Source organism: Ambystoma mexicanum, chromosome 5q (genome assembly GCF_040938575.1).
Source record: "Ambystoma mexicanum isolate Mex_15411 chromosome 5q, UKY_AmexF1_1, whole genome shotgun sequence".
Taxonomy (NCBI): domain Eukaryota; kingdom Metazoa; phylum Chordata; class Amphibia; order Caudata; family Ambystomatidae; genus Ambystoma; species Ambystoma mexicanum.
In genome coordinates, this window is record NC_090933.1 from 821328819 (window position 1) to 821341776 (window position 12958).

Genomic DNA, 12958 nt, shown 5'->3' on the forward strand with positions numbered 1-12958 from the left:
CACTCTTCATCCATGGGTCCAACTCATTCAACCCAATAAGGCCCTCTCTATAAAGACATCTTACCCAAGGACTACCTCCAATCCATGTGACTGCACTTTTTGAAAAGCCATTTGTGTTCCAAATTCACCCCTGTTCTTAAACAAGTACAAGTAATTGCAAATCCTGATGCTTTTCCTGCCAAAGAAAACAAAAAAATGATTTGCTGGTACTAACCCACAAAATATTGCAACACAAAGCATTTAATAGAACTCCTGGAATGTGTATGGAAATGCTGAGATTTGCTTTATAGTCTTTTAGACGGAGGCAGGGGTCTATATTGTGGGATAAATGGGCCATATGTCAGGGGAGGGCTATTAACCCGAGCAATAAGGGCCCCTCCTGAGGTATATAAGGCCACAAACACATAGTGGTAATTGAAATATAGGTTTTGGAGATGTGGCAATGAAGTAAAAGTAACTATTTTAACAGGGAGTAAAGGACATACACAAAACGTGTTTGTAAAATAAGTGCGTTTTTATTATGCAATATTTAAATAACAATGGTGTCTGTCTAGGGTAACCATTTTAATTGTACACTGGCTTGAACTGGAACAGTTTCACCATCAGCGTGCATTCGTTGTTATGTAAAAGTGAATGGCTTCCCTCTATGAAAGTGACAGCCTTGTTCCATGGAGTGCCTTGATCAAAGAAATCTTGCTGGGAAATCGCACAGCTGTTTCTAGCATGCAGAGAAATGCTTTCTGTTGACTCCTTGTCTGCTTCTGAAGTTGAAAAGCTTTGAATGTATTCAATGCAGTATGTATTGACTGCATTCCAAACATTCTTCTTGGCTGGGAAGAGGAGGGAAAACACACCGATGCTAAAGAACTGAGCCAACACAATCTGTTAGTTTACACATATTTTCAATAAGGAGACGCTAATAACATCTTGTGACCAATGGTAAAAACTCACACATCAAAACATTCCTATAGATGTAGACGGCTAATCTAGGCGTCATTAATTGAACACAACTACACTCACACAAATTGATTAAAACTTTAAAAGAGAGCAGGGGATGCAAAGAAAGCAAAGCACTAAACATGCCTGCATATCATTGGTGTTAACCAGGCTATACTTCACAAGTGAAGAGGCACCACATGTTTTGGGAAATGGTCCCATAAGGTTGAAGCATATTTATGCTGTTAGTTTCTGAAGTACTTGTTTTATGAATCTAGTGCAATGCGGGCAGGTAATGGTGGGGGGCATTACAATAAAAGAGAGAGGACCCCGCAAAACTGGGGCAGCACCGGAAAATACAGAGCTGCAAAACTGGGGCAGCACTGGGGCAGTGGAAAATACAGAGCTGCAAAACTGGGGAAGCAGTGGAAAAAACAGAGCTGCAAAACTGGGGCAGCAGTGGAAAATACAGAACTGCAAAACTGGGGCAGCAGTGGAAAATACAGAACTGCAAAACTAGGGCAGCAGTGGAAAATACAGAGCTGCAAAACTGGGGCAGCAGTGGAAAATACAGAACTGCAAAACTGGGGCAGCAGTGGAAAATACAGAGCTGCAAAACCGTGGGAGCACTGGAAAATACAGAGCTGCAAAACCGGGGGAGCACTGGAAATACAGAGCAGCCAAACTGAGACAAAACTGCAAAATGCAAAGAGTGGCTTGGGACAAATTGAGGCAGCAGTGGAGAGTTCATAAAGTATTACGACCCAGGCGGTAAGGGGTTTACGGCAGCGTAAACAGCGCCGACCCTTACCGCCTGAGTACGAGGTCCCTTAGCGCCATGGAGCTTTTAACACCTGCTTTTAGCAGGTGTTAAAATCCATGGCGCTAAGGGACCATGGAGTTAATTACGCCACCGTAATTTACGGTGGCGTAATTAACGCCTTCCCCACTCCCATTATGCCCTATGGGGCAAAAATGGGAATGGGGAAGGGTAAATGGGGATTGGGGACTTACCGCCCCGCCGACCTCGGAATGGGGCGGTAAGTCCGCCTACCACCATGGCGTAAACATAGTTTACGCCATGGTGGTAAAGTCACGGCCCAGGCGGTAACTTACCGCCTGGGTCGTAATGAGGCCAGCACTGGAAAATGCCCACAGTGGCTTTGAATAAAGGTCATATGTCATACATTCTAGTTGCCTCTTAATCAGAATGAGCTATATTTGGCCTTCGTTTTTCATGTTTTTTGAGAATGATTTCTTTCCATGTTTAACATGAAGGGTTTCACCATCCTCATTCCAATCCCCGACCCTTTCTTCTCACCATTTTACACTCTTCCCCTTTTTCCTACACTTTTTTTCAATTTCTTATGCCCCATCCCTACTTAAATATATACTCCCTTTGCCAACATTGTTTGACTCAATGGCAGGTTTAAATTGCTGGATACTCAGTTAAGTTTTTGAACTGGAGACTGTTCATGTTGACAAATTGAGGCAGCTTTGGTAAACACATAGTGACCTGGGAGAAACTGGAGCAGCACTGGAAATACATTGTATGTCCTTTTCCAAATTGGGGCAGTGCAGCAAGACGAAGAGATTATCTGGAATTACATCAATAGCAAAATAATTGTTTCCTCTCTGAAAAGATTGAATCATTCAGAGACTAGGGAATCGAGTTGCACCAAAATGAGACATGCTTGTCCTACAGCTATTTCTCATTAGTATATAATAGGAATTGAGCACCAACACTGGCGGGATTACAGTACCTTTGTGCATAGACAGCCATCGCAGCCGACATGCAAATATAGTTGCTCTGCATTTGCACTGCGCTAATATTACTGCACCTGTGCATTCATTATGCAAAGGTGCCATGGTATAGGCCATTTTCTCCAACATGACTGCTTTATGAGGAGCTCTATCAGCTGAAGGAAAGTCAACTGTGGGCATCCATCAGACGGGCAGTGACATGTGGGACTAGTTGACACCTGGCAAGCAGATACTTTGCTAATGTTAGATAGATGTGGGCTTGCAGTGTCCATTTCAGTTAGGGCTGCCGCCCACACAAAGTTGTTTCAGTGATCAAATCATCCTTATGTGATACGAAACTCCTAAATATTGATAAGTATGGTTCTACAATATGTGTGATTTATCAGCTGAGATCTAGGGAACTCCAACATCCTTGGCGCTCACCATTTTAAAAATGTCCGTTTACGCTTTGCCACATTGATGAATTGCATAAACTCCTGTCAAAAAACCCTCAAACCGTTTGTTAATTTAACTCAATGCAGTTGCTTTTTCTAGACATTGCATGCTTTGTAGCAACATTGGATGGACATCAATCTGGACAGCTGTCAACCTAGATTTGATCTTACTTAGTACAACATCAAAAAACATTTAAACAATGTCGACAGTCCTCCACATGCTTGGTGGCTAATGCACTTTGGAGGCCTGTTGCAGGAGGGGATGTGAGAGTTTCCACAAAGAAAAATGTAGCTGTCCAGTGTGGGTTGTACAGCTGTACAGCACAGGGCATAGAAACTGCATCGTGTTTGGCAACATCAAATGCCTCCAGATGTGTTACACTCAATGGTGGTGGCAGGAGCTGGAGTGAAGTGGTTGTACCCGCATTAAGGGCACACCCCACCTCTGGAGGGGCTGTGATGGGTCAACATTTGGTGATGTGGCTCTGAGAGGTATTGCAGATGGCTCATCGTCCTTGTGGTGTACGGTACCCACATCAGTCTAGATGTTGTCCTTGAGTACCCCAAGATGGTGGCAATCACTTCTTACCCTAAAAAGCATTCTTACACATCATGCTTGGCTGCCTTCCCAAGGAGGTCCAGAAACCTACTTCGGGAAGTGGTGGAGAAGACTCCTTTTCTTAAGTAAATTATACAGATGATTTTTGGTGGCGTTCAAGAATGCCTTTTCCAAGAAACAATCTCCACTGACGCGCGAGCCTGGTCTATTTCTTCGCCTTCCTTTCTTTGACTTCCACAGTGAGCACTTCGCCCTCCCCTGCAGTTGTTGAAGGCACCATGCTGATGATTAAAGATTTATCTGTAGTTCCTCTGAGCAGCACTGACTTAGCGGAGGTGGCAGTATGATGACTAGAAGGTAAGCTCTTCTCTTCTTTCTCACGTTGTTCTCCCGTGGCAGGGGGCTCCTCTCGTACTCCTTCAGGCTGCTTGGCTTCTTTTACTGTGCCCTTCTGATTTTCAGGTTCCGGTTGGCTGTCTTTCTTCTCTTGTATGTCAGTGGGTTCAGTTTTTACATTTTCTCTCTAAAAAATAAAAGTTGGATTGTTATTATAAGACTTCATAGCGTGAGGAAATTGTTCACTAACACTGTATATTTATCCTCTTTCGGCATACATTGACATGCAGAAGACAGACAGTAGTTATTTAAGACAAACAATCCATTTCAATTCCCATTACAGGCAGAGAAACGTGTTTCTCGTTGGGGGAATAGTGATTCCTTTCACAGGTGAACCTAAAAAAAAATTAATGCCTGCAATGCCTGCAGAACATCTAATTTGTCACATGTGGGACCCTCAGTGGTCCAATAGTGTCTCCGTCTCTAGTTAAGTACTGAAAAACACAAGTACCGGACAAGCAACAGGAGTAATTATGCAAGCTAAGTAGGGTCTCAAGAACCGAAAAAAGTAAAAGCAAAATGCAGAAAAATAAGACCTTGCTATGGGCGAGTGTGAATGTAGAGTCAAGGAAAATATTAAAACTATTGGTAGCAAAGCCCTATTTCTTTCATAATGCACCCAACCTCCTTTTTAAAACATTTCATTGCATTGTTGACTCTTTTTCTCCTCCGTCTGCGTTTTGGTTGGGATTATCTCAGGTTTTGTCATTACAAGGGTACTAACTTTGATAATGAAAAGTCACCTCAAGGTAACAGCAACAAACAGCTAAATGAGTCTCTCTTTGCCGATATAGATTGGTGCCATGGTAAGAAGCAGTTAATGCCATTTATCCATCAAAAAAAATCTTTCATACAAAAAATGAATAGATGGGACTGGACTCAGAACTACATCCATCTGGCAACCTTGAAGGGGTATGAAGCTGTAACACATGTAATACATAGATATAGAAAGCCCCAACAATACCTGCTTTTATGCCCAGACCCGGAGGTGCGTCAATTTATGCTAAGGCTGTGGACGAATCAGCTTCAGGTATTAGCGGTTACTGGGCCACGACTGGGCATTCTACCAAAGGATATGAGCTGTCGTATCTGTGAAAAAGGAGAACACTTAGAAACCACCAGGCACGTCTTGACTATGTGCCCCCGTTTGGGTCCATTGTATATGTGTCTGTTGGGAAAGCTGGTAAACAATTCTGAGACCATCACGGGAGAGGCGTTCTGGGATTATTGCTTAAACTCGGGTTCAAGTAGGACTCAGCTGGCACTTTATAGGGTTTGGGTTAAAGTTAAAAGTTTATTACCAAACCAGCCGGCAACAGTGGAACCTTGAGCGGTTCCTTTGGAACCAGTCCCTAAACCTGAAGCTCAAGGCCTTGCCCTTACAATTACGATTGATACTTGTTGCTTAGTGCTCGGGGCATGTGCACTTTTGTACCAGGTATTTAGTGTGTTGGGTCGAATATGCTGTGTATGAAATGTGACACACATCATTTATACCTATATTGTGCCTGAATGTATATATATATATATATAAATATATGTGTTACATTTTTATATAATTCTTATACAATGTTATATAATTCTTATATTTAATGTTTTGACTGTATGTATGTTTGCATTAAGTTATTATATGCATTTTTTTATGGTTTGTGTAAAGTTCAAATTGAACTAATTCACAATAAATGTATTATTATTATTATTATATTTATCCTCTTTCAGCATACATTGACATGCAACAGACAGACAGTAGTTATTTAAGACAGACAATCCATTTCAATTCCCATTACAGGCAGAGAAACGTGTTTCTCGGGGGAATAGTAATTTCTTTCACAGGTGAACCTAACAAAAAAAAAGAATGCCTGCAGAACATCTAATTTGTCACATGTGGGACCCTCAGCCGTCCAATAGTAATGTATTATGTGGGAGTGAAACGTGAAGTACAGGTTTGTAGGGTGTGCGAGCTTCCAGGAATCAATTACACCTATTTCTGACAGACATTTTATGAATTCAGTATGTTGTTTTCTTTTCCTAAAATCCCCACATACTAGTAAATTAGGGAGGTCTGATTGTATTACTTTTAGTTTCAAATCAATCTAAAAAATAGGCTGTGGGTAAGTGGATCCCTAATCATTAATGATGCAAAAGATCTACTTCTAATATCCGTTTCTTGATGTAAAATGGGGTAGTTGACACCCTTTCTCATAACAATTGCAACACCATTGTGTTTACCATCTGCCTGACCAGCACATACATCGCTGGCCCAAAACTTGTTCAATTTCATAGCTTCCTGCACAGACAAGTGTGTTTCCTGCAAACAGGCGTTTTTTGATTTAAACCTGTCAATTGTCAGCCAAAACCTTTTGTCTCTATATTGGATTATTTAGTCCTTTAACATTCCACATCATACATCTAAATGCCATATTCTAAATGAAAAGAAGAACATAATCTTATCAATATGTATGTACTGCCTTAAACACTGCCTTCAAATATGGTAACTGTCCTATGTCTGGTCATTTACATACACCAATACTAAACAAATCTTTCCAGGAAGAGGGGAAGAAACATTGCAAAACTTGACAATTCTGAGTTGATATTTAAATACCCTTGTAATGGCAAAACCTGAGATAATCCCACCCAAAACGCAGACGGAGGAAAAAAAGAGTACATTTAAAGACATTCTCATATTGATTATATATGCGTCGCCAAGTCCTTGGCGGGTGCAATAATTGATTCAAGTATAGAATGTCTGGTTATATCAGACCATGTCCCTGTAATCACAAACTTAGAAATGAAACATTTTGGGAAAGGTATGAAAGATGGAGATTCAATAATTCATTATTGGAGGATAATGATTTTGAAAAATCATATGTTGAATTTTATCTGTTTTTCTTTCAAATCAATAAGGATGATGACACTTCTCCAGTTAATAATTGGGATGCATATAAAGCTGCTTGTAATGTAATGAAATGTAATGTGCATTTGTATAGTGCCTTAAACCATGGTTTCAACACGCACTCGGTTAAACCCTCTTCAGCCTTACGGCATAGTTTCAACCCGCTGTAGGTTAAACGCTCTTGGGTGACTGAAGTCCAGGTATGGGAAATTAGTCAGAGAGTTTATAGAATGATTGTATAACTTTTAGCCCATACCAAGGTAGGTAGGAGTGGCCAATTACCTGCTAGTCATCCATGTTGAGCTGGCAAGTGGATGGGTGCAGAGAGGTAATCTGGAGAGAATGCAAGAGCGATTATGTGAGCAGATAAGCCAAATTTTATTGCGGGGGGATATCTGCATTCTAATGGTAGATGTGCTGTGCAAGGTATGTGAGGAGGCAGGAGAGACATTATGCGTACAGCTTGACCGAATTTATCATGGGGGAAGCTGCCTTCTAATGGTAGAGGTGCTGTGTAAAATATGTGAAGCAGGAGAGACATTTAAGAAAAAGGTTAAAAAAGTATGTGATAATCTGTATAACCAATTGCAGAATCTAGTGAATGATAATCTTCTTAGAGAGATGCGCTCTCTTCGCTTTACTATTAAGAAAAAACTAACGGCGCAAAAACGTGTGGTGTTGTATTAAAATGTAAGTAAAACATGTATCACACGTCTAACAAGGCAGGTAAGGCTCTTGCTTCATAGCTCAAAAGAAAAAGAAAATAGAGCCAGAGTCTCTCATATCAAAAATGAGTTGGGAGCAGTGTTATCATGTGACAATGATATTTTGAATGTTTTAACTAAGATCTATGTGAAATCATATTCTTCATACTACATACAGTCAAATATAAATTTCATAATCTCTTTGATCTTTTAAAAATAAATCATCCAGTGGATATTGACCAAAACAGTCTAATTGATCCTATCCATGAAAATGAAATCTCCAGAGCCATAAAAGACTTTAAGAAAGATAAAGCACCTGGGAGTGATGGTTTTCCTATAGAATACTTTGCAATTTTTTTTCTACCCTGACACCAACATTGGATTCTTTACGTAGATATTTCTCTGAGATTGGTAGGACTTTTGGTAGGTTTACTGAAGCTTTGTATTGTGTTCCCCAAAAATGATAAAGATAATGAGCTAGCCAAAAACTTTAGACCAATTTCATTCATTAATTCAGATTGCAAAATGTTTCCTAAACGTCTAGACAATAGATTCCTATAACCATAATGTAATCAAACCAGATCAGTTAGTGTTTGTTAAGGGAAGAAATATTTCTGCCAATGCAAGACTGTTTATGAATATGTTTCATTCTCATAAATAAAATTAATCAGTCAACAGATAGTTCCATGGAAATAGCACTTGACGCTGAGTTAGCCTTTGATTGAGTAGAAAAGGATTATCTATTTGAGGCTTTGAAATGGTATGTATAGGACATTGCTATATTCAGTTAGTTAAACCTTTATATTCTGACCCAAAGGCATCTATTTTTATCAATGGTAATTTTTCACCCGTTTTCGCTTCATAGAGGCACTAGGAAAAGCTTTCCCCTGTCATCACTTTTATTTGTTTTTGCCTTAGAACCCTTATTACAGTTAATATGTAGAAACAAGGATGTCCCATGTATTAAGTTTGGCAACTTTGAAACTAAACTGGCTGCATATACTGATGATATATTGATTTGTGTTTAAGAAACCAGGTGCACCACTTCCTAATTTATTAGAAAATATTGAAATGTTTTCTTATTTCTCGGGATATAAGTTAAATAAGCACAAATCTGAGATGCTTCCACTTAATGCTTTTTTTTATCAAGCAAGATTGTATCAATTCCAGCCTGAAATGGTATTTCCATTAAATATTTGGGAATTTCAATTGCTATCTCATTTTCTGAAACAATTAAGATACATTTTCAAAATTTGCAATTGAAACCACATGATTCAGTTGCCTCATGGTGCCCACTGTTTTTATCGTGGTGAGGAAAATTAGAGATCATTAAAATGATGTTCGCCCCAGCTGTATTATATTACCTACAAATGCTTCACATTCCTGTACCAGCTTCCTTTTTTAATTATATTAATAAGATACTCATAGAGTTCTTATTGGGTATTAAGAAAAGAAAAGAATTGCGAGGAGTAAGCTCAAAAACACATGATTGTGGTGATGTAAGCTTTGTTGACTTCAGGAATTATCATAAAGACTCATTCTAAAGCAGGCTCAAAATTGGTTTCTACCAAATGAACAAATGAATGTTCCCAATTGGTTGATGGTTGAAAAATGTTTAGTGGTACTATTTGATAAAAAAAGACACAATATATGAGTTTAATTGATCTAAAGTGGGATTCTCTAAAATTATTTATCTCACTATTTCTTACTTGAGGGATTTCCTTTTTCATCAAATTGATAAACCATAAAAAGCTGTATACCCTTTCATATGGTGTAACAAAAATATAATTATAAAGAATAGACTTATTTGTTGGATAACATGGCTCAACAAAGGAATCCAATTCACAAATCCAATTGTAGCAGATAACCTCTGAGGAATTTAAAAAAGAAATACTCTATACCCAGTTTTAACCATTATCATTATCTCAACTTTAAAGCCTCCTATTCCTACAAAATTCTCAAAGAAAGAAGAACTGCTAAAGTTAAGTGGTTGTCAGAATTGTGTTGGGAGGAAGATTGTGAAATACAGTTTGAAGATGAAATTTGGTCTATGATTTGGACTAAGATTAACATGGTGTCAGTTTCTTCAAATGTAACTCAAACTCTTTTTTACTTTACATATAGAGTCTTTATTACTCCTTTGAAATTATTTAAATCCAAGATTTTTCATGATTACTTGTGTTGGTCTTGCCATTTGGCTACTGATTCTTTTAAATATATGTTTTTGAATGATCTTTATTGAACATCTTTTGGTACCACGTATGGAATTTCCTTCAAGTATTTTTGTAAAACATCAATTTCTTTCACGTTTACCAATATCCTATTTGGAAGTCTTGCTATTAATGGAGGGAAAATAATCATCTTTTGTTGTATTTGATTTGTTCATTCTTATTGCAATACATTTAATAACATCTAACTGCAAAGACTTTATAGAGGTTTCTATTAAAGGATGTTGGTACAACATCTGTGATATCCATTGAATGGAGAAATCTAATGCCAACAGACTCTCTATTAAACATGAAAAAAATGCCATCTCTTTACAAACTATTTGAATGATATTAACCCTTCACCAGTTAAAATTCCATCCCAAATATGTTGATTGTAGCCATGTCTATTCAAATCAAATCTAGTTATATGTTTAGATATTTATGATGTATGACTATTTGAGTATGCACTAAATATATATTTTTCAACTTCTTTATTCCTTTATTATATACATCTTTTTAGTGTATACTTTTATAAGGTACCTATATTGATCCTTGTTCAAATTTTGATCTGATTCTGTTCATCAACTAGTCTTGTACTCTCAGAAAATAGTCCATAGGCGCCCCTCTGCGGGAACAAACACGGCTAAATGACCTCTTCTTTGGGAAGGTACCCGCTCGAGAGTCTGCAGCCACACTTTAGCTCACTGTACCTTTCCTAGAAGGGAAATATCAATTTGCATATCAGTCTTTGTCCCGCCCACATGGGCAGTCCAGCACCAAAATGTGATGGCAATTCTCTTCTGAACAAGAGTACCAACAGCAACCCTCTACACGTGTTTCAGACTTGTTGGACCTCATCAGTGAGCTGGGGCAGTGCCTCTCTGAGCACAGTGAACAAAGGGTCCACGTTTGGATGACCCTAGGAAACTTAGGATGACTAAACCTAAGTCTCTTAAACAATCCAAAAATAGTCCATAGGTGCCCATCTCTGAGAGAACGAACACAGCTAAATGACCTGTTCTTTGGGAAGGTACCCCCCGAAAGTCTGCAGCCACACATTAGCTCACTGTACCTTTCACAGAAGGGAAATATCTATTTGTATATCAGTCTTTGTCCTGCCCACATGGGCAGTCTAGCACCAAAATGCTATGGCAATTCTCTTCTGAACAAGAGTACCAACAGCAACCCCATACATTTGTTTCAGCCTTTTTGGGCCTCATCAGTGAGGTGGAGCTGTGCCTCTCTGAGCAGAGTGAGCAAGGGGTCCACGTCTGGATGACCTTAGGAAACTTAGGGTGACTAAACCTAAGTCCCTTAAACAATCAAAAATAGTCCATAGGCACCCCTCTGTGAGAACGAACACGGCTAAATGACCTGTTCTTTGCGAAGGTACCCATTGGAGAGTCTGCAGCCACACTTTAGCTCACTGTTCCTTTCACAGAAGGGAAATATCCATTTGCATATCAGTCTTTGTCCCTCCCACATGGGCAGTCCAGCACCGAAATTCTATGGCAATTCTCTTCTGAACAATAGTACCAACAGCAACCTCATACACGTGTTTCAGCCTTGTTGGGAATCATTATTGCGCTAAAAGTGATGGCTGTGGACTCCACAGTGGGTAAAAACCACAGAACAGGCTATCATGCCATGTTCTTTCGAGAGAGGGGCGCCTGCTACCTTTTTTGCATTTTTGTAAGGAACTTGGGGTTGGTCACCCTAGGTTACCTGGGGGAATCCAGACGTGGACCCCTTGCTCACTGTGCTCGGAGAGACACAGCTCCACCTCACTGGTGAATCGCAACAAGGCGGAAACATGTGTATGGGGTTGCTGTTGGTACTCTTGTTCAAAGGAGGTTTGCCTGGCATTTTGGTGCTGGACTGCCCTTGTGGGTGGGACAAAGAATGATATGCAAATGTATATTCCTCCTTTGTGAAAAGTATAGTGAGCTAAAAGCGATGGCTGAGGACTCTCACAGTGGGTAAAAACCACAGAACAGGTTATCATGTCATGTTCTTTCGAGAGCGAGGAGCCTGCTACCTTTTTTGTAGTCTTGAACTCTGTTGTTCCTATACTGAAGCTTTTTTTCTTGTTCTATTGATTGTGAAAATACTATGTATAAGTACTCATAGATATGCATGACTATACGTAAAATGGTAGATTATTTATTGATTTGCAATTGTTATAGCAATTAATGTTGTTTTTAACTTGGATCTGAATAAAGTACATTTTATAAACAAAAAATAATTGAATAGACATGGCCAACATCTGTTTTAGGCTTTAGCGGGTGACCAGAAAGGACAAATGTTTCCTTAAGTCGTCACTTGCATACATCCACTTTTCTATCGCACCATTAACCTGGAGTTTCCACTAATAAAACCATTTCCAGAGAGAAAAGTAGTTTTTATCGGGAGCAAGGTCAGCACATAAAACAATGCTTCAACTCGAGCAGAAAACAAGAAAAGCAAACCAATCATTTTTGTGTTTTTTGTATTTGTATTTTAGCTTAAAAAGTACAATCCTAGCTTGGGTGCAATAGAGTAGTGTGCAAAGGTGGTTGAGGATTACAACAAGGGAGAAGGTGCTGATGGTGCTTGGTGTCTGTGGGTATTCCTTAAAGAGCAGGGTCTTGGAGTCGGTCCTGAAGTGCAAGTGAGTTGCAGCCATCTAATTGCAATAGGGTGCAGTTTCAGTAGGATGTTGCATAGCAAGAAAGTGCTTCTTTGCTGTTTCTTTTCTTTGTGCACCAGGACAAGGAATTGATGTAGGAGATCAGAATTCTTGTAGAGAGATTGCCCAGCTGTGTAACCAGGACATATCCATGCCTTAAAAAAAAACTCGCCAAAATGTGGCTGTTCGAGTAGTATGAATAACTATTTGTCTTGTATCCTGCTCTGAATTGTCATCTCGGACCAGTCAATCACATGTCATTCATATGTTTCGTACACTACTGTAACATTTTTCGAATAAGGTATGATGTGATATGATATGCTATGATATGGCATTTATAACGCACTTATACATAAGTGTTTCAAGGCGTGACAAGGCAAGGGGGGAAACAGAGGAA

At 39.3% G+C, this 12958-nt stretch overlaps 1 protein-coding gene across 2 annotated transcripts in view; it reads right to left on the minus strand.

The window, feature by feature from the left end:
* Positions 1 to 495: 495 nt before the first annotated feature.
* Positions 496 to 12958, minus strand: part of CNGB3 (cyclic nucleotide gated channel subunit beta 3) — a 1205394-nt gene continuing 1192931 nt past the window's right edge. Inside the window, exon 19 of one of the 2 annotated variants that reach the window (XM_069621307.1) lies at positions 496 to 4216. In XM_069621307.1, coding sequence (XP_069477408.1) covers positions 3899 to 4216 — 318 coding nt within the window. In that variant the 3' untranslated portion in view covers positions 496 to 3898. The remainder of the gene's footprint in view (positions 4217 to 12958) is intronic. The other variant, XM_069621308.1, reaches the window with a different exon arrangement.